Source organism: Culex quinquefasciatus, chromosome 1, assembly GCF_015732765.1.
Source record: "Culex quinquefasciatus strain JHB chromosome 1, VPISU_Cqui_1.0_pri_paternal, whole genome shotgun sequence".
In the NCBI taxonomy this organism is placed as follows: domain Eukaryota; kingdom Metazoa; phylum Arthropoda; class Insecta; order Diptera; family Culicidae; genus Culex; species Culex quinquefasciatus.
In genome coordinates, this window is record NC_051861.1 from 57,529,018 (window position 1) to 57,552,067 (window position 23,050).

At 33.9% G+C, this 23,050-nt stretch overlaps 1 protein-coding gene across 4 annotated transcripts in view; it reads left to right on the forward strand.

The window, feature by feature from the left end:
* LOC119765323 (tachykinin-like peptides receptor 99D) overlaps positions 1 to 23,050 on the forward strand; it is a 265,090-nt gene that overhangs the window by 75,892 nt on the left and 166,148 nt on the right. For all 4 annotated transcript variants that reach the window (XM_038248961.1, XM_038248962.1, XM_038248964.1 and 1 more), the window contains exon 4: positions 8,968 to 9,164. In XM_038248961.1, coding sequence (XP_038104889.1) covers positions 8,968 to 9,164 — 197 coding nt within the window. The remainder of the gene's footprint in view (positions 1 to 8,967; positions 9,165 to 23,050) is intronic.

Below are 23,050 nucleotides of genomic sequence, written 5' to 3' on the forward strand. Positions count from 1 at the left end.
AAATTTTCTCAAAGTCAGGTTGTACCTGCATCTTTAAATCAAACGTTCGTGCTGTCTCACTCGAACAATTCTAGAAATACCCCTACCGTGGAAAAGTTAGGTAACAACAATGGCATTTCTTATGCTAACGTCGTTTCGGGTTCATCCACGAATTTTAAATCCTCTACCAATCTTTCTGAAATTGGGCAGGTACCTCAAATCTCATTTGAAAATGTTTCTGCTGGCAACGCTTTGGGATCTTCTGATCTCGGCGATGTTACGTTTGAAAAAATGACTTTTTGCAAAACTCACTGTTTGGTTTGATTCAAACAATGAGTAATGCTACATCCATGATGGAAGCAATCCAGATTGGATTAAAATTTGCGAATGATGTTGTTCTTACCCTGAAGTTTAATCATGGATCTAAGTAATTCCATCAATATTATGAATTTTAATGCTCGCTCTTTAAAAGCGAAAGAAAATGAATTTTTCAACTTTTACGAGTTCATAACGTGCATGTTGCTGTTATAACCGAAACATTTTTAAAAACTGGCACTTATTTGAAAAGTGATCCAGATTATAAAGTTATAACTAATAACCGAATGAATCGAAATGGCGGTGGAGTTGCAATAGTTATCCACCGTAGTATGACTTATAGCACGTTACGTGACTTTAAGTTAAAAGTTATTGAAAGTTTGGGCATTGAACTTGAAACTTCTTTTGGGAAAATTATGATTGCAGCTGCATATTTGCCATTCCAATGCACTGGGGAAAATAAAAATTATTTCAAAGGGGATTTGAATAAACTTACTCGGCATAGATCTCGATTTTTGATCATCGGTGATTTTAATGCCAAACACCAATCTTGGAATAATTCAAAAGTAAATTCCAATGGTAAAATTCTGTTCAGAGATTGCACTTCTGGTCTTTATTCGGTTTTATACCCGAATGGGCCAACTTGCTTTTCTTCTGTTAGAAATCCATCAACAATTGATTTGGTGTTGACAAATCAAAGTCAGTATTGTGGTCCTTTAGTGACTCATGCTGATTTTGATTCTGATCACCTTCCAGTAACTTTTTCACTTTCTCATGAAGCAGTTACCAGACCCAATAGTTCTGTGTTTAATTACCACAAAGCTAATTGGGACAGGTATCAGCATCATATTGAGAATAATTTAAATCATGATTTTGTTTTAGAAACCAAAGCTGATATTGATTCAGCCTTGGAATCTTTAACTAATGCAATTTTGGATGCTAGGAATATTGCTATTCCTAAAGTCCAAGTCAAATTTGATTCTCCCATTATTGATGACGATCTTCAGCTTCTGATTCGTCTGAAAATGTTCGCCGAAGACAGTATCAACGTTCTCGTGATCCTGCACTGAAGCGAATTCAAAAGATTTGCAAAAGGTTATTGACCACAGATTCACTCTCCTGCGAAATGAAAAGTTCGCAAGAGATGTCGAACAAATTAAACCTTATTCCAAACCTTTTTGGAAACTTTCAAAGGTTCTTAAGAAACCTCAAAACCCATCCCTTCTTTAAAAGATGGTGATAATATTCTATTAACTAATGGGGAAAAAGCTCAAAAACTTGCTCAGCAGTTTGAGAGTGCTCATAATTTCAACTTGAATGTTTTGAGTCCTATTGAAAATCAAATTTCAATAGAATTTCAGAATATTGTTGAACAAGAATTTTCATCAGATGAAGTTTTTAATACGGATCTGAATGAAATAAAATCTATTATCAAAAATTTAAAAATATGAAAGCCCCTGGTGAGGATGGCATTTTTACATTTTAATTAAAAATTACCAGAAGCAACTTTAAGTTGCTTGGTCAAAATTTTCAACAAATGTTTTGATTTGGCATATTTTCCCAGTAGTTGGAAAAATGCCAAAGTAATTCCGATTTTGAAACCGGATAAAAATCCTGCTGAAGCCTCAAGCTATCGGCCCATTAGTTTGCTTTCATCTATTAGTAAATTATTCGAAAGAATAATTCTTAATAGAATGATGACGCACATTAATGAAAATTCAATTTTCGCTGATGAGCAGTTTGGATTTCGCCTTGGGCATTCAACTACTCATCAGTTGTTGAGAGTTTCAAATTTAATTCGAAGCAACAAATCTGAGGGCTATTCTACTGGCGCTGCTCTTCTAGACATAGAAAAAGCATTTGACAGTGTTTGGCATAAAGGTTTGATTGCGAAATTGAAAAGGTTTAATTTTCCGATTTATATCGTGAAAATTATTCAAAATTATTTGACGGATCGTACTCTGCAGGTATGTTATCAGAATAGCAAATCTGATCAACTACCTGTACGTGCTGGCGTCCCTCAAGGAAGCATTTTGGGTCCAATTTTATACAATATTTTTACTTCTGACTTGCCTGATTTGCCCCCAGGATGTCAGAAATCACTTTTTGCTGATGACACAAGCATCTCCGCCAAAGGCAGAAGCCTTCGTGTCATCACAAGAAGATTACAAAAAAGCTTGGATATTTTCAATTCTTATTTGAAAGAATGGAAAATTACTCCAAATGCTGCAAAACTCAACTTATTATTTTCCCTCACAAACCAAGGGCTGATTTTCTTAAACCAAAAGTCATCACATTATAAAGATGAATGAGGTAAATTTAAAGTGGGAGGATCAAGTGAAATATCTTGGACTTGGTTTTGACAAAACCTTACTTACAAGGATCACATTGAAAGTATCCAGGTTAAATGTAACAAATATATTAAATGTTTGTATCCACTTATAAACAGGAATTCTAGACTTTGTCTCAAGAATAAACTGTTAATTTATAAACAAATTTTCAGACCTGCCATGCTTTATGCTGTGCCGATCTGGACAAGCTGTTGCTTAACCAGGAAGAAAAAACTTCAGAGGATTCAGAACAAAATTCTGAAAATGATTCTGAAACTTCCTCCCTGGTTCAGCACCAGTGAACTTCATCAATTAGCCGAAGTTGACACTTTGGATGTTATGTCCAATAAGATAATTGATGCATTTCGACAAAAATCATTGCAGTCTTCAGCTGCATTGATCCGCTCTTTATATAGTTTATAAGTTAGTTTTAAGGTATCCCTTTTCCCTTTTGTACATGTAGGACCTCCTACATTTGAAATCACTGAATAGCGAAAGCTACAATATTTCATGAATAAATGAAAGTTGCTAGTATTTAAAATTGAGGTGAAAAGTCATCGTTTGTGATTGGACACTCAATAATATTTTAACTGAATGAATGTACATGGAAAAGAAATTTGAATAAATATAAATTAAAAAAAAAAAAAAAAAAAGCAAAACCGAGGTACAAGTGAACCGCGTGTACCGCACGGTGCAGGGAAGCTTGGACGTGGGCAAGACCTTTGGTGGTCATAATTTGCAATTTCATGAAGTTTGATATGTCACATGATATGCTTCCTTGCATACTCCGGAATTGTCCCCCAGTGGCCAGCGGCAACTGGTTCCAGCGTAACCAGGCTGGGTCACAGGATAGCGGCATGACCTTAGATGGTCATTATTTGCTATTTCATGAAGTTTGATATGTCGCATGATTTGCTTCCCAGCATACTCAGGAAGTGTCCCCCAGTGGCCACCGGTAACCGATTCCGGCGTGACCAGGTTGGGTCATAGGATATCGGCATGACCTCAGATGGTCGTAATTTTCAATTTCATGAAGTTTGATATGTCGCATGATATGCTTCCCTGCATACTCCGGAAGTGTCCCCCCCGTGGCCACCGGTAACCGGTTCCGGCGTGAACAGGTTGGGTCAGAGGATAGCAGCATGACATTAGATGGTCATAATTTTCAATTGCATGAAGTTTGATACGTCGCATGGTAGGGTTCTTTGCATACTCCGGAAGTGTCCCCCACTGGCCACTGGTAACCGCTTCCGGTGTAACCAGGTTGGGTCAGAGGATATCGGCATGACCTTAGATGGTCATAATTTTCAATTTCATGAAGTTTGATATGCAACATGACGGGTTTCTAGCGATACCATTATTGGAACCGTTTTGGTGGTACCCTGGAACCGGTTCCAGATTGGCCACAGTTGGCCGGAACGATCCCAAACAGTCAGGGTAGTATGTTGTGTACGTATGTAATAATTTACAAAAATCCGGTTGAAAAAATTACTAATGTGTTGATTTTATAACAAAAGCTGTAAAATCATGTTTTTCGGATGTTCCGGGTTAACGGAACCGGTGTCCACTTTTGACCAATCATCTCTACGGGAGCTTAAAGTTGAGGTTATTACCCGTCAAATGCAACTGGAAGCAACCCGCTATGTGTTATCGTTCCGGAGATACAGGTCCTCAAAGTCGGGGCCACAAAAAGGACTTTTTCGGTTGTAGCAGGTTCCCGGTGGCCACAGTGCCCAAAAACCGCAAAGTAGACGTTCTAACCTTTCATTTGCGGCCAAGACATCCAAAATCGGTCAAGATTCCGAATTTTGGCAGCCAAAAACATTTCTGGGTCATAGAAATCTGGAACGATCTGGAATCTGGAAGCAAACTCGCGTTTCACGTCCAAGATGGCATTCGTCACAAATCTGCTCCGGTCGGAGCAAACTCTAACGTTGCGGCCAGTACCGGTCCCGACCGCCGTACCTTCAGATGTTTTCGTCGGCGTACGTACCCCACCTCTGCGGTCCTTCATTCTGCGCTGCGTGGCCGTTATTGTGTTCAACTCGCTGCGTGATTTGAAAACACGGTGCCCTGCCAGGTGAGAAGTTGAATCCGCTGTGGCCGGTTCAAAATAGCTGCTTATTCCACCTCATCTTGTTGGTTCCAGGAGCTGGGGCCACCGAAGTCACGCGCGGACAATTCAAACTGCATATTCCGTCGAACCAAGTAATATTTTTCCGCCGGAACACTTCAATCCGCAATCACCGACAAAACCCGAAAAAAATCAAGCCAAACTCTATCTAGTTTGTTTTGAACTTTGACAGTTCAAAGTTTTAGTTGCGTTGCTAGCGTGTTGCCAAATATGGTAACTCGCTCCCAACCGAGGCGTTACGTTTTAGTTTAGCAACGCATTTGGCAACGACCGGTGTGGGAGCAAAGTTACTATCACGCGTTACAAAACCTTAAAACCTGCCTAATACTCACGCTGGTAAGGTTGCTCTTAAAGTAACCACGTGGACAATGCATTAAGGAATCCGCTCAGCTGTCAAAATAGCTGGCACAAAAAATATAGCCTGCATTGATCGATCAATGTATACAGTCATCCCTCATATTCGGAACAGTTTACAGATCGGCCAATATTCAAAAAATCATAGCAAATCGATAATTGAACTTAATGATTCGCTTTTACCTTCATTTGAAAGATTTTCTTGCAATGTTTCTAATGCTGTATCGAACATCTGCAAATTTTTACTTTTATATCAAGTTTTTGAAGAAAAACTTTGACCCTTGAAATCCACAAATTTGGAACACTTTTTTCTTACGGATGTAAACAAACTTTGGATCTCTCCAGGAGTACATATTTGTAACAAAAATGACTTCACACACTGAAACCAGTGAAACTCAAGCTTAGTGATGTTTTATCCATGGTCTGATAACTTTTTTGTGAAAATATCAGTTAAATTCAGGTGTTCCACAATTGTGAGAGGCACAATAACATCCCACAATCATGGAACAGGCCATTTGGAGGCAGTGTTTTGATGCTATGGATAAAATAGTCTTGAAATTAAGTTCTTTGTTTAAAAAGTACTACTTTCACTAGTGAAATAGTAAGAGAATGTCCAAATAAAGGTCCTAAAAATAGTAGGGTCGTGAGAAAAGCTGCATTTGGCGTGCTATTGACAATTTATCACAAAAGTGTTCCGAATTTGTGGGTGTTCCGAATATGTGGGATGACTGTACATACATCATTGGGAAGGAAAAGTAGCGATTTTTTATTGCTTTTTTTTAGGCCAAATGATGTTTGTGGTTTAAAATCGTAGAGAATAGGAAAAAACAAGAAATTTTGTAGGGGCCACATTTTTATTGTCTTTTTAAACAGTTTCTACAGAGCAGACCTTAAATTAGTCATTTTAAATTGAAAAAATGAACAAAAACAGAAAATCGTGTCTGCAGCAAAATCACATCAATGGCGTATACATCATATCGCCGTAAAACGGCAGTATAGCCCAAATGGAAATACAAATTAACAAAAGGCATAGAAATAGAAACCCTGTGATTGTATTTAGACTGCATGTCCCAATTAGATTTAAAAAAATATCATGTAGACCATGTACTCACAAAAAAAGTGAAAATTTAATGTAAACGGTACATATTATAACCAAAACACACAAAAATATGTTGATTCGGTTGAAATCCAAAATTCATAAAAGTGATTTACAGTTGAGCATAAACCCAACCAATTACACTTTTCTGTAGTGATTTGTTTACTCAATGGGCCCAGAAACAATACTTAAAAAAAAATCATCAAAATAATGATCTGATTCAAAAACATTGCGGTTTTTGGAAAAGGGGTGTGCTATTTTATCAGAAAATCTCCCAAATTTCCAATAAAACATGTATATGACAGTTTTCTTGTTATTTCTAAAAAAAATACTACCCCCCCCCTGAAAAAGACGCCGTGGTTTGTTTTTGGCTCCGACTCCAAATCAAGCTTCGTTCTCAAATCGTTTCTCGAGAAATATAAATTCAAAAAATCTGCAAAAAATCATGGACGATCGATTTTCGACGCCCGATCGTTTGACAATGACAGAATTGGTCTATCTCCAATATCCGAATTTTGGCGCTCAATTTACAGTAGAGCACGCGTAACGTCCGTGTGTGGTAAAAAAGTGCTCAATTTTGTGGTAGGGGGTTTCTCAGAGCCCACACTATGGATTTAAGTTCTCTTGGGCGCATTTGAAAGGGGATGTGCTGAACATGAACCAGTTTCATACCAAATTTGAATTTATCCATTTTTAAGGGGACTCGGAGTGTGTTTTCACCTGATCAGGCGGTTTTCAAATGAAAATTCGGTCGAAAATTCAAATATTGAAATCGTTTATTTATCCAAAAATTGCATTTTCGAGCCCTACATCCTCCCAAATTTTCATCCATGTCGGTAATGTGGTTCTTCATTTACACCTTGTGGACTAATTTACTGTGAGGCAAAAAACCCCTAAAAAAGGTAAAAGCCAATGTTTCACCATATGCCAAAACTATTCCTTTTCTAATTTTTTTTCTCCATATCATAATCTAGACCATGATCGAGGTTCTGAAACAAATTCGACCTCATTCGGATTTACCGTTCAGATTTTAGAAAATTTCCATTTTTGCCTTTCTTACTAAAGAAAGGTATAGGGTTTGCTTTTGGCTCCGACTCCAAATTCGTTCTCAAATCGTTTCTCGAGAAATATAAATTCAAAAAATCTGCAAAAAAAATCATGTTTTCATCGATTTTCGACGCCTCGTCGACAAGTTGTCAAGTTGAGCTTCACATGCAGACGCGAGTTATGCTGGCGCTTATAGAGTTTTGATAATAGATAACCCCCTTTTTGTACAAGTTTCCCTATCGATTGCTCGTCAATCACACATCGCCTATTATGATTATCTATGCTAAGCTTCAGTGATCGCAAACACGACGCAAGCAGCTAGTCGTTCTGAAGCCCCATGCTCATTCTGTTGCCTTTCTTTTTTTCTTGCTCATTCTCTGATCGAACTCTGAGCGAACGAATATCTGGTGAGCGTCTAAGCTTACCATGCGTCAGTGGCAACGCACATCGCGGGTTTCTTTTTTCTAGCTTCGGAACGAGTCTTTTTGTGTGTTAGTATTTTGGTTCATCGTACCAGCGCACCAAGACACGTATGAGCCAAGGTGGTTCATGGCCTATCTACAATCACTTAGCTTAGAAAATTTCACTTAGCTTAGGAATTTGAATCAATGGAAATGAAGCCGAGCTTCTACAATGGAAAAGTAATCAAATTAGAAACTGACGTATGGTTTGAAAAATTTCAAAATCTACGGTAAGTTGACGTTTCAATATCAAAGGTAAACAAACAACTGCATAGCAACGTATATCAGCCCAGCAAAATTTCTAAGTTGATTGTGGATGACGGCCGTAAGTTGCGTACTTTCCTAAGTAACTACTTTACTTAGATGTTCTAAGCTAAGTGATTGTAGATAGGTCATCACTCGGTACGTTTGCGTTTGCCGTAGTGAAGTCTCACCGAGCGCTAAGTCGCAGTATGCTTTTCAAATCCAAAAACGCCTAAATGCATACTACATAATTTTCTGGCTTGCTATAGAAGCTCACAATTTTGCCTAACACCTAAATGTCAGTTTAGTGAATTCCAGTAGGCGTTTCAAAGCTTTCAAGAACATTTAAACGGCTTTACCGTTACATCGCTTACAACACGGCAAATTCTCGGGTGTGGAAGACGGCATTATTTCGTTTTCTCGTTAATTCTTGATATTTTGAAAAGTGAAAATAACACTCAGTGAATACGAACAATTTAGCGATATGCAGAAAACATTACGAACATCGCAAATTGTGAGCTAATTTTCTTCCTCAAAAATAATTTGTTCTGAATTAAAAAAATCGAAAATGCTTGTGTGCGAGCACAGCTTACACCCGGCCGTGGCAAATGGGGCAAAAAAATGGGGCTTTTCAGTTTTATAAAAAAAATCAGGTTGAGTTTTGAATTGATTAATGAATGAACCATTCTTTGTTTTGCTATTTTTTTTGAAAAAAAAAATCAACTGCAATCCCAGGTGGGATTAAATCGGATTTTTAACATATATTGGCGTGCTTTCTGCTTGAAATGACGCTAAACAACACATTATTCCGTTCAAACATTGACTTTTAAAACAATTCCTCCTTTAATATAAACAAACCGCGATAATCTTTATGTTCTTTCGGTCTCATTTTACGGCATGAGTCCAAATTGTAGTCCGATCACATAAAAAACTTTACTTAATCAAACACCGGTATATTAAGTTACACTTTTTGTGTATGTGTGTTTTTTTTTGTTCTGCTCCTCACAGGTGGTAAAAATGATGGTGGTCGTTGTTGTAATATTTGCTGTTTGCTGGCTACCTTTCCAAATTTATTTCATCGTTACGTCATACTATCCGGAGCTGACCGCCAAACCCTACATCCAGGATGTGTATCTGGCAATTTATTGGTTGGCTATGAGTAATTCCATGTACAACCCTATTATATACTTTTGGATGAATTCTAGGTAAGCGCCAATAAGTCAATGATACGTAAGTTTATCATATAGTTAATTCATAAGTTTCATAACTGTACAGCAGTTCCACATGGAAATTAAAGAAAAATAAATAAAAGTGCTTCGATTTGGCTCAAAATTGTTTGTCGTTTATTATTTGGTAGAGTAAATGCAACTCCCTTTTAAAGTACTGCCTCCGTAACGTAAAAAGTTGCTTACATTTTTCAATTAAACTATTATTACTATTGAACCTACAAAATCACTCTCATCGAGTAAACTCAGCATGTTACAATATACCAAAACACTGCAGTGGAAACAAAATTAAACTTAGGTAAGAAAGCTAAGAAGCACGTAAAGCGATGCGCAGAATCGATCCCGAGATGGCTCAGCTGCAAATTGTGCTTGCGTAGATAGGTACTGTAGAAATTGTCCTGTTGATGCTTCAGCGCAAATTGTAGGGGAAATATGCCCATTTTAATCACTCTAAGCCGTTCGACCAATTCTCATCACTTTTGCCGTTTTCCGCTATTAAATCAATATTTCAGATGTATCAACAATGGAGAGTTGCTTGCTCACTTTTGTTTGAGCTATTTATTACTTTGGAACAGTCAAAAATACTTTATTAAAGCTGTAATTCATGATCAAATTGCTGATAGGCCGATAATAGAAATAGGCTGAGAAAGGGTATAGTTCCCCTACCAGCACTAATCCACTGTTGACGGTTTTAATTCAAGCAGGTGGCCAAAAATACAAATCCTTATTTTTAGTGATAAATGTATAATTTTCAACACGTAGATGGATCAAGAGCCGTTTTTTTTTGTTCCAGATGTTTAGCCTTCGTCCTACAGCTCCCCCCTTCTAACCGAATTTGTATGGTTATCATATTTTTTTATATAGGTTTGAATATCAATACCGGTATATATTTATATTTTCTCTTCCTTGCAGCCAACCAAAAAAGTCCCCCTCCTCTCCTTCCCCCTCCCCGCATATATAATAATATGTGGGATTAATTTTAAACGAAAAAGGCGTTTTTTAATCGAATTTATTACGTGCTTCATTTTATACTTAAGTTTATTCTACTCCGTCATCTTCGTTGTCTTTATCATCACAAACGTTTTCATCTTCAATAAAATCTTCATTTAGTGAAGCTACATCATACATTAGTTCATCTAAAACATTGAAGTCATTTATTTCTTCCCTTTCCAAATTGATATTTGAATGGTTGAAAATAAGAAAATACTCAAAATAGCTAAACACGTACCGCAAACCGGAGTGACTTTGATTGGATTTCATTTTGTTTTTGGAATATTTTCCAACTGGTAGGGTTTTTCTAAAGATTATAATTTTTTAACAGTCAAAACCCGAAGCCTGCAGAATGCGTTACAGTAAATTTTTGCAGGCTTGGGAAATATGCAAAATAACACCAAACTTCAATGTTTTATAGTGTTTTGGAATCGTCAGAATGTCTACTTCAAGTAAAAAATATGCAAATTAGTGGATTTTGGGGCGGGGCTCAGAGGGGAGGGGGTGAACGAAAAAATATCCGAGCAAAATGCGTTACAGTACATTTGTAAAATTTATATCTCATGCAAAACCTGACCAAAACTCAAAGTTTTATAGTGTTTTGGAAAGGTCTTCATCTGAACTTTATGTTAAAAATATAAAAATACTATGCTTTCAATAAAGTTTTACTAAAAAAGTTTAGTAAACTTTTATTGTTCTACGTACTTCAACTCGTACTTCAACTCTTTCAAATTGCCTAAATAGTCATTCTGCAACATAATTGAACCGATACAGCTTCATCCAACCGGTTCAATAGTTGTACAAAATTGAACCAATTCAGCATAATTGAACCGATTCAGCTAAACCGAATCATCTAACCGGATCAATAATTGTGATTCTTGAAATTTTTTAAATTCTTCAAATTCTTTAAATTCTTTAAATTCTTTAAATTCTTTAAATTCTTTAAATTCTTTAAATTCTTTAAATTCTTTAAATTCTTTAAATTCTTTAAATTCTTTAAATTCTTTAAATTCTTTAAATTCTTTAAATTCTTTAAATTCTTTAAATTCTTTAAATTCTTTAAATTCTTTAAATTCTTTAAATTCTTTAAATTCTTTAAATTCTTTAAATTCTTGAAATTCTTGAAATTCTTTAAATTCTTTAAATTCTTTAAATTCTTTAAATTCTTAAAAAAAAAATAAGTTCTATAAATCCTTGAAATTTTTTCAATTATTTAAATCCCTCAATTCATTAAATTCATTAAAAAATGTAAATTATTCAAGTTCTTTGAATTCTTAAATTTTTTTCAATTCTTTAAATTCTTTAAATTCTCTAAAACAATGCCTATTAAATGCAACCTGAAGAAAGTTTTTTGGTCTTATAGTTGAAAAGTTACGAGTAAAAGAATACAAAGGTTTTTAGAAAATCGTCAAAAAAAGAAGGCGGTGCCACAGAAAAGGGATGGCCACATCGGCCCTAAGGGGTACACAGTTCAGACTCGATTATCCGAAGCTTCGATTATCTAAAGTTTCGATTATACGAAGTTCAATTATCCGAAGGTTTGTATGGGACTTCGAAGGGTGCGGGACATTTCGTCGTTTCGACGAATCGACATTTCGCCAAATGGACATTTCGCCGAATAAAAAAAAGAAAAAGCGAAAAAGGAAAAAATAAAAAGAAAAAAAAATGGATAAAAAAGTACTAAAATAGGGTTTGAGGATACTTCTGTGAGTTTTTGCATTCTTTCAAACATGAATCGTTCTTGGTAATTTTGGTGTTTTTATATTTTTGTTTACCTTTAATTTTAATCTTTTTTTTAATTCGGCGAAATGTACATTCGGTGAAACGACCCATTCGGCGAAACGACCTACGGCGAAATGTCCATTCGGCGAAACGACAGTCGGCGAAACGTACCTGATTCGGCTTGGAATAATAGAATCAAATTTTTCCGATTTTTTTTATTTTTATAATTTAGACATCAAATTTAAGTCTGCAACAGCATTTTAGTCAAATTTGAATATTTGAATGCCTTGTAAATAAAAAAATGCATTTTCAATATATCTTGGATTTGAAATTTATTTTAACTTTTTAAATCCCCCAGATTTTTGTGCTGACTTTGAAAGGAGACAAAACCCATAAATATTTGTTTTACCAGCCTGAGAGATTTCAAGAAATTTTACAGAAATTGAATAAATCTTGGTGAAAACTTTTTATTCAGGCAAAAGGATATGTTTATTCTACAACAATTGAAGCCGTTTAGTTTAGCTGAAACGGTTCAATTATGTTGCAGACAGGGTCGTGCACAGGATTTTCGAAAGGGGAGGGTTTTCTCGAAAGGGGCGCATGGGGTGCTTGTTTAGATTGCGAAAGGGCGCTAACAGTGAATCTTTAATCTCAATAAATAATACTTTGGTATATTTTACATATATTTTGCTGGTTCGAATCCCGAGGCGGACGGGTATCCGGCGCAGTCGCTCTGTGCCTTACTCAAACAGGGCGGCGATGTCCTTGTAGTTAAAATGAAGACAGTGGTTGGTTTAGTACCGGCCGACAGATCTAAAGTCAACTTCGTTTTTTTTATATATTTTACATTGGTGCAACAGGAGACTACACTTTTTGAATTGGCGCTGCAAATCGTGTTGAGTAGCGCTATGAAGGGGGGCGTTAATTCGGAGTTTGAGCGAATTTGAGATTTTTGCGCAAATGAGAGTTTTGGCGTAAATCGGAAGAGGGATGGGCCGTTCACTTGTGGAATGTAAACGGGGTTTTAGTGAAGAAGTAGAGCGTCCAAATTCCCGTCCCGGGAAAAAATTTCCCGGGAATTCCCGGATTTCCGTAAAATATATTTCATTTCCCGAAATTTATAAATTTCCGGGAATTCCTGAATTCAAGCGGAAGTATACATTTTATTATTTTTTTGGATCCATATATTTTTTAAGTGCTCTAGAAAAAATGAAGAAACACAATTTAATATCAAGATTTATTTCTGATAATATTAGTTTCTGAAGAAACTGGAAATTGACCTTGCTAAATGTAAATAAACTTTTACAATTCAAGTAAACTTTTTAAAACATAATTGGATACAGAATAAAGAATACGAATAGTTTACGCTTTTGTTTACCATGATCAAATTAGATGTAAATTTAATTGGTATAATTAAATATTTCAAATAGGTTTTTGCAAGCAGAATTACTTCAATTCGTTAAAAAAAATCAATTTAACGTAAAAGAATTATGGAGCATGGATGCAACAATGGGTGTTAGAAGGTTTAACATGAAAAAAAAAAATCGAAGAGAGGTAGTGGATTGATGACAATTTATCGTATAATTTAAATCATGTTTTCGTTCCATAAAAAAACGTTCAACAGAAGTCAATTATAAACCTGGAAACCAAGAGGAAAAAAAATTAAAAATCATTGAAAAACTACTTTGTATTGTTTAATAGGTGCCCGAAATATGCAAACATGGTTTAAAAACTTGCTTCAAACATTGAGTTGTTTGAAGTAAAACAAACACGAGAAGTTAGATTTTTAAAGAAAAACTTAAAAGCTTTACCAATCAAGAGCTGAAATCGATATATCTTGGTTTAGAAAAGTTATTTGTTATGAAAAAAAAAATCTGAATGATTTTATTCGTTTCAACTTAATGTGCCAGGGTATGCATACCCTCTCAAACTGGTCACAGAGGCAAGTTTTAAATTTTTTTTAAGATTGTGGAGTAAGGATTCATTTTACTTACTGTCCAAACTCTTTGATGAAAACGTACTTTTCAACAAAAAATATAAGAGATCACTTTTTGATTTGTTGTACGATTTGAGCTTATAAATTAGAAAAAAAATATACATTTTCTTGTAGTTGTATGCATTTTTACATGCAGTCAAGCTATTAGTTGATCTTTATACTTATTTTAACCGTTAAAGTCGCTGTCCTATTCAATTTTGATGCGAAATATGATTCAGAATCAAGATTAGAGCAATTTTCAATTAGTTTAAAAATTCCCGGGATTTCCCGGGAAATTGGTTGAAAATATCCCGTTTCCCGGGAAATTGCAAACCCTGGGAAATTGGACGCTCTATGAAGAAGTGTAGCAGTAATTGCTCAAAACAAGTTTTCATAAGTTTTTTTTTATATTAAGAGTAGTTCTCTACGATTTTGCAAATTTTTTTCACGATTTTTAACTTTTATTTTTTTTTTATTTGGATGAAACTTTGCCATGCACCATGCATGTCATGTCTATGTCAAAAGAAGCAATTTTGCATCATTCGTTTTTCTATACAAATGTCCATACAATTCTGGGGGCTGGTCATATTAAATTTATATGCAAATGAATGAATTTCTATATCTTCACAATGGATTATCTGATCGATTTGGTGTCTTGGGCAAAGCAAAAAATCCGATTTTTTATGTTTTAGGGGACTAAAAAAGACATCTACGGAACTTTAGTGATGGTGCAAAATCTGGTTTAGGAGATATGATTTTTTTGAAGAAAAAAAACGAAAAAGTGGACAAAAATGGTTGAAGCAATTTTGTTAACAAAATGTACCGTTTTCAGGTTAAAGCTAATTTTAGGACTGCATTTTCAATTTATTTTGGTTTCTATTCATTTTAAAATAACACTTCTGGAATTTAAAGTACCCCTAAAAAATATTTTTGAAGAGCCAAGAAAAATTTGTACAACTTTCTCTCTGAAACTTTCAAATCGAGCAATTTGTTTCTAAGATACACAATTTCAAAGAAATCAAATCTATGAACTTGATTTTTCTAAGTGTCAACCCTTTGCTGCCCATTTTTTCGATTTTTTTAATTTTTCCCTTGTCATTTTGAGCAACTTTTGTTCTACGAAAACTTTACTTCTCTTGTTTTATGTTGTTTTTGTTTAATTTTTAGTTTTTAGATTTGCATTTATCTTGTTTAGTTGATGTTTGTTTTTGTAGTATTTGGCCTGTTCTAGCACCTAATTTGTGATGTTTTTACAGCCAATTTTTCATTATTTTTTTGTATGTTTTTCCTTTTTTTTTTTTTACTCTAGAACAAACCATTATCATTTAAATTGTTAAAAAATGCTTAGAGGTATAGTCTGAGACAATAGAAAAAAAAATACCGAAAATATTAGTGAAAAACACAGCCAAGAAAAACAATCATTTTTTAAAACATTAGTAAAGTCACATAAAACAAGTCACACGTTCTACCCTAATTTTTTTTTTTCAAATTTTAAGAGTTTTTCTTTCCATTGCTTTTTAAAGGTCAAAATTTTGTAAAAAAAATGATTTTTGGCGAATTATTAGATCGAACCCCGTCTAGAGGTGGGGTTGGATTGTAGCTGGATAAACTGAATGTGTTCAACTGATCATAACTCGGAAACTACTGGTCCGATTTTCAATCGACTTTTCTTTGCATTCCCTATGTTAAAAGAAGCAATTTTGCATCATTTGTTTTTCCATACAAGTCTCCATACAATTTTGAGGGCTGGAATGGGTATGTAAACGTATGAAATTTTGTATCTTTGGACGGAATTTTCTGAAAATCTGAAAAATTAGATAAGAAACTTAATTTTGGATCAAAAATTTGTAACAGACTTTTGAGTATAAAAATGAAAAAAGATAATTTTGAATATATTTCTATCGATTCCTTGACTTTTCTGAAGAAACGTCCTAGAAAATCGATAAAAAGTAACAAAGTTGCTACAGGAAACAAAGATATATTTCGATTTACCCCAGAAAATGTTTCGAAAAGGCACCTCTCTCATAAACAAAATTTAAAAATGATAAAATAATTAACATATTAAAAATACATTCAACGCCTGAAAAGCACCATAGAAATGATGAAAACATTTTGAAAATAAGATTTCAAAGAAAGTTTCACAACACGTAAAAAAATAATCACAAAAATAGCTTAAGCAACATAAAAATGATAAAAAGTTGCGCCATGTGTTGAAATAAAAATGTTAAATAAAACAATTTGACTACCTTTTTGAAAATAAAATTTCACTAGAGGTCATGACAAAATAAAAAAAATGAAAAAGTAGAGCAACATTTAAAAAGATCAGAGATATTTTGAAAAAAAGAACTTTACCAGCGGCGTTTTGTTAAAATAAGAACAAAATAAAATTATTTGGCTATAGGTGCTCCTCAAGCTATAAAGACTGTTCAAAACTAGTCAAACAAAGTGTGCCAACCGGCGCAAAAAAATGTTGTAGCTAGAACGTAAAACAGAATTTTTATTTTGTTATGTTATCGTACGCCAAACTTTGTTTGGCTCTTATTAAACAGTCTTTATGTTGCGTTTCCAGTAAAATCTTATTTTTAAAATATTTTTATCATTTTTTAGCTGCTTTGGGCACCGATTAATCAACTTTTTTCTCAATAATTTTACCAATTTTTTCCCCACTCATAAGGGCGCCTCCAGTAAAACTTACATATTGAGAATTTACATAAAAATGTTTACGTCATAGGGCGCCCCATTCCATTTTCCATATCGAGAATTGGCATGAATTTTTTAAGTCGTAGGGGCGCCTTAAGTCAATTTTTTCATATTGAGAATTTGCATGATTTTTTCTAGTCATAAGGACGCCTCCAGTCAAATTTTCATAACAAAATTTGTATGATTTTTTAGGTCGTAGTGGCGCCTCCCATTAAATTTTCATATTAAGAATTTTCATAAAAATGTTTAAGTCATAGGGGCGCCACCAGTTAAATTTTCATAATAAGAATTTGTATGATTTTTTTAAGTCATAAGGGCGCCTCAATCCAAGTTGCCAGTTCGAGAATATGCCTTTAAAGTCGTAGGGGCGTCTTCAGATATATTTTTACATTGAGAATATGTATTTAAAAAATAATTCTCAGGGGCGCTTCCAGTCAATTTTTCATATCCAGAATTTGCATGATTTTTTAAGTCGTAGTTGTTGAGAATATGTTTAAAAAAAATAGATCGTAGGGGCGCCTCCAGTTAAATTTTCATATTGAGAATTTTCATAAACATGTTTCATTCATAGTCATAGGTCAAATTTTCATAATAAGTTTCCCGGGAAATTGCAAACCCTGGGAAATTGGACGCTCTATGAAGAAGTGTAGCAGTAATTGCTCAAAACAAGTTTTCATAAGTTTTTTTTTATATTAAAACATCAACTAAACAAGACAAGATTCTCTACGATTTTGCAAATTTTTTTCACGATTTTTAACTTTTATTTTTTTTTTATTTGGATGAAACTTTGCCATGCACCATGCATTCTCTGTGTCAAAAGAAGCAATTTTGCATCATTCGTTTTTCTATACAAATGTCCATACAATTCTGGGGGCTGGTCATATTAAATTTATATGCAAATGAATGAATTTCTATATCTTCACAATGGATTATCTGATCGATTTGGTGTCTTGGGCAAAGCAAAAAATCCGATTTTTTATGTTTTAGGGGACTAAAAAAGACATCTACGGAACTTTAGTGATGGTGCAAAATCTGGTTTAGGAGATATGATTTTTTTGAAGAAAAAAAACGAAAAAGTGGACAAAATGGTTGAAGCAATTTTGTTAACAAAATGTACCGTTTTCAGGTTAAAGCTAATTTTAGGACTGCATTTTCAATTTATTTTGGTTTCTATTCATTTTAAAATAACACTTCTGGAATTTAAAGTACCCCTAAAAAATATTTTTGAAGAGCCAAGAAAAATTTGTACAACTTTCTCTCTGAAACTTTCAAATCGAGCAATTTGTTTCTAAGATACACAATTTCAAAGAAATCAAATCTATGAACTTGATTTTTTCTAAGTGTCAACCCTTTGCTGCCCATTTTTTTCGATTTTTTTTTTAATTTTTCCCTTGTCATTTTGAGCAACTTTTGTTCTACGAAAAACTTTACTTCTCTTGTTTTATGTTGTTTTTGTTTAATTTTTAGTTTTTAGATTTGCATTTATCTTGTTTAGTTGATGTTTGTTTTTTGTAGTATTTGGCCTGTTCTAGCACCTAATTTGTGATGTTTTTACAGCCAATTTTTCATTATTTTTGTATGTTTTTCCTTTTTTTACTCTAGAACAAACCATTATCATTTAAATTGTTAAAAATGCTTAGAGGTATAGTCTGAGACAATAGAAAAAATACCGAAAATATTAGTGAAAAACACAGCCAAGAAAAACAATCATTTTTAAAACATTAGTAAAGTCACATAAAACAAGTCACACGTTCTACCCTAATTTTTTTCAAATTTTAAGAGTTTTTCTTTCCATTGCTTTTTAAAGGTCAAAATTTTGTAAAAAAATGATTTTTGGCGAATTATTAGATCGAACCCCGTCTAGAGGTGGGGTTGGATTGTAGCTGGATAAACTGAATGTGTTCAACTGATCATAACTCGAAACTACTGGTCCGATTTTCAATCGACTTTTCTTTGCATTCCCTATGTTAAAAGAAGCAATTTTGCATCATTTGTTTTTCCATACAAGTCTCCATACAATTTTGAGGGCTGGAATGGGTATGTAAACGTATGAAATTTTGTATCTTTGGACGGAATTTTCTGAAAATCTGAAAAATTAGATAAGAAACTTAATTTTTGGATCAAAAATTTGTAACAGACTTTTTGAGTATAAAAAATGAAAAAAGATAATTTTGAATATATTTCTATCGATTCCTTGACTTTTCTGAAGAAACGTCCTAGAAAATCGATAAAAAGTAACAAAGTTGCTACAGGAAACAAAGATATATTTCGATTTACCCCAGAAAATGTTCCGAAAAGGCACCTCTCTCATAAACAAAATTTAAAAAATGATAAAATAATTAACATATTAAAAAAATACATTCAACGCCTGAAAAGCACCATAGAAATGATGAAAATATTTTGAAAATAAGATTTCAAAGAAAGTTTCACAACACGTAAAAAAAATAATCACAAAAAAATAGCTTAAGCAACATAAAAATGATAAAAAGTTGCGCCATGTGTTGAAATAAAAATGTTAAATAAAACAATTTGACTACCTTTTTGAAAATAAAATTTCACTAGAGGTCATGACAAAATAAAAAAATGAAAAAGTAGAGCAACATTTAAAAAGATCAGAGATATTTTGAAAAAAAGAACTTTACCAGCGGCGTTTTGTTAAAATAAGAACAAAATAAAATTATTTGGCTATAGGTGCTCCTCAAGCTATAAAGACTGTTCAAAACTAGTCAAACAAAGTGTGCCAACCGGCGCAAAAAATGTTGTAGCTAGAACGTAAAACAGAATTTTTATTTTGTTATGTTATCGTACGCCAAACTTTGTTTGGCTCTTATTAAACAGTCTTTATGTTGCGTTTCCAGTAAAATCTTATTTTTAAAATATTTTTATCATTTTTAGCTGCTTTGGGCACCGATTAATCAACTTTTTCTCAATAATTTTACCAATTTTTTCCCCACTCATAAGGGCGCCTCCAGTAAAACTTACATATTGAGAATTTACATAAAAATGTTTACGTCATAGGGGCGCCCCCATTCCATTTTCCATATCGAGAATTGGCATGAATTTTTTAAGTCGTAGGGGCGCCTTAAGTCAATTTTTTCATATTGAGAATTTGCATGATTTTTTCTAGTCATAAGGACGCCTCCAGTCAAATTTTCATAACAAAATTTGTATGATTTTTTAGGTCGTAGTGGCGCCTCCCATTAAATTTTCATATTAAGAATTTTCATAAAAATGTTTAAGTCATAGGGGCGCCACCAGTTAAATTTTCATAATAAGAATTTGTATGATTTTTTTAAGTCATAAGGGCGCCTCAATCCAAGTTGCCAGTTCGAGAATATGCCTTTAAAGTCGTAGGGGCGTCTTCAGATATATTTTTACATTGAGAATATGTATTTAAAAAATAATTCTCAGGGGCGCTTCCAGTCAATTTTTCATATCCAGAATTTGCATGATTTTTTAAGTCGTAGTTGTTGAGAATATGTTTAAAAAAAATAGATCGTAGGGGCGCCTCCAGTTAAATTTTCATATTGAGAATTTTCATAAAAATGTTTCATTCATAGTCATAGGTCAAATTTTCATAATAAGAATTTGTATGATTTTTTTTTAGTCATAAGGGCGCCTCCAGTAAAATTTTCATAATACACTTTGTATGATTTTTTTAAAGTCGAAGTGGTACCTCCAATCAATTTTTCATATCGAGAATTTGCATGGTTTTTTAAAGTCGTAATGGAGCCTTCAATTAAATTTTCATATTGAGAATTATCATAAAAATGTTTAAGTCATGAAGGCGCCTCCAGTCAATTTTGATAATAAGAAATTTTATGAATTTTTTAAAGTCGTAGGTTTCGCATCCATTAAATTTTTCATAGCGAAATTTTTCATCATTTTTTAAGTCGTAGGGGCACCTCCTGTCAAATTTTTAATATAGAAAATTTGTTTTAAAAAATTAAGTCGTAAGGGTGGCACCAGTTAAATCTTCATAATAACAATTTTTATATTTTTTTAAGTCATAAGGGCGCTTCAATCCAAGTTGCCATATCGACCATATGCCTTTAAAGTCGTAGGGGCGTCTTCAGTCATATTTTTACATTGGGAATTTGGATTTAAAAAAAATGATTCGTAGGGGCGCTTCCAGTCAATTTTTCATATCCAGAATTTGCATGATTTTTTTTAAGTCATAGGGGCGCCTCCAGTAAAATTTTTAATGTTGAGAATATGTTTAAAAAAATTAGGTCGTAGGGGCGCCTCCAGTTAAATTTTCATATTGAGAATTTTTATAAAAATGTTTCATTCATAGTCATAGGTCAAATTTTCATAATAAGAATTTGTATGATTTTTTTAAGTCATAAGAGCGCCTCCAGTCAAATTTTCATTATAAAATTTGTATGATTTTTTAAGTCATAGGGCGCCTCCAGTCAAATTTTTATGTGGCATATTCGTATTGAAAAAATTTAGCCTTAGGGCGCCTCCAGTTAAATTTCCTAATTTTCATAAAAATGTTTTAGTCATAGGGGCGCCTCCAGTCAAATTTTTCATATCGAGAATTTGCATGATTTTTTAAGTTATAAGGGTGCCTCCAGTCAAATTTTCATAACAAAATTTGCATGATTTTTTTAAAGTCGTAGGGGCGCCTCTATTTAATTTTTCATATCGAGAATTTGCATGATTTTTTTAAGTCGTAGGGGCGCTTCCAGTCAAATTTTTATATTGCATATTCGTATTGAAAAAAAAATAAGTCTTAGGGGCGCCTCCAGTTAAATTTTCATAATTTTCATGAAAATGTTTTAGTTAATGGGGACGCCTCCAGTCAAATTTATCATATCGAAAATTTGCATGATTTTTTAAAGGTCATGTGGGATCCTCCAGTCAAATTTTCATATTGCATATTCGTATTGAAAAAAAAAAAAAGTCTTAGGGGCGCCTCCAGTCAAATTTTTCATATTGAGAATTTGCATGATTTTTTTAAGTCATAAGGGCGCCTCCAGTCAAATTTTCATAATAAGAATTTGTATGATTTTTTTAAGTCATAAGAGCGCCTCCAGTCAAATTTTCATTATAAAATTTGTATGTTTTTTTTAAGTCGTAGGGGCGCCTCTAGTCAAATTTTTATATTGCATATTCGTATTGAAAAAAAAATTAAGTCATAGGCGCGTGTCCAGTTAAATTTTCCTAATTCTCATAAAAATGTTTTAGTCAAATTTTTCATATTGAGAATTTGCATGATTTTTTTAAGTCATAAGGGCGCTTCCAGTCAAATTTTCATTATAAAATTTGTATGATTTTTTTTAAGTCGTAGGGGCGCCTCCATTCATTTTTTCATATCAAGAACATGTAAAGTAAAAAAGTAAATCTTTCCCAGGTCGCCTCCCTAAGGTGTCGTGATAAGGTCCAGTTTGTGACGATACACTACCTTCCCTTTACTAAGCAATCGATTCCAGAAGGGAAAAGATCACCAGTTGTGTTGGTCCGAGCCGGGATTTGAACCCCGATCTACCGCTTACGAGGCGGAAGCGTTACCACTGGGCTACGTGGCTCGGTCAAGAACATGCATGATTTTATTAAGTCGTAGGGCGCCTCCAGTCAAATTTTTATATTGCATATTCGTATTGAAAAAAATTAAGTCTTAGGAGCGCCTCCAGTTAAATTTTCATAATTTTCATAAAAATGTTTTAGTCATAGGGGCGCCTCCAGTCAAATTTTTCATATCGAGAATTTTCATGTTTTTTTCAAGTCATAAGGGCGCCTTCAGTCAATTTTTATAATAAAATTAATATGATTTTTTAAAGTCGCAGGGCGCCTCCATTCAATTTTTCATATCGAGAATTTGCATGATTTGTTTAAGACGTAGGGCGCCTTCAGTCAAATTTTTATATTGCATATCTGTATTAAAAAAAATAAGTCTTAGGGGGCGCCTCCAGTCAAATTTTTCATATCGATTTGAAAAAAAAAATCTCTTTGGCATTTTAGCAACATAGCTAAAAAAAATCGGCCCTTCGGGCCGAGGGGCGCATGGGGTGTAACTAACTTAATTTGCCAGGGGGGGGGGTTAAACCCCTAAAACCCCCCCCTTGTACACGGCCCTGGTTGCAGAATGCCTATTCAAGCAATTTGAAATAGTTAGATATGTCGCATGATACATTTTGTGCCAGAAACACTCAACCGGTACAACTATTGAACCGGTTGGAGGAACCGGTTCAGCACAATCAGTTCAATATTGTTGTATAATGACTATTCAGGCATTTTGGAGGAGTTAGATATGCCGCATGATACATTTTGTGCCAGAAACGCTCAACCGGTATAACTATTGAACTGGTTGGATGAACCGGTTCAGCTGAATCGGTTCAATTTTGATTCAGAATGACTATTCAGGCGATTTGAAAGAATTAGATGTTTCGCATGATACATTTTATGCCGGAAATGTTTAACCGGTACAACTATTGAACCGGTTAAGCTGAATCGGTTCAATTTGGATTCAGAA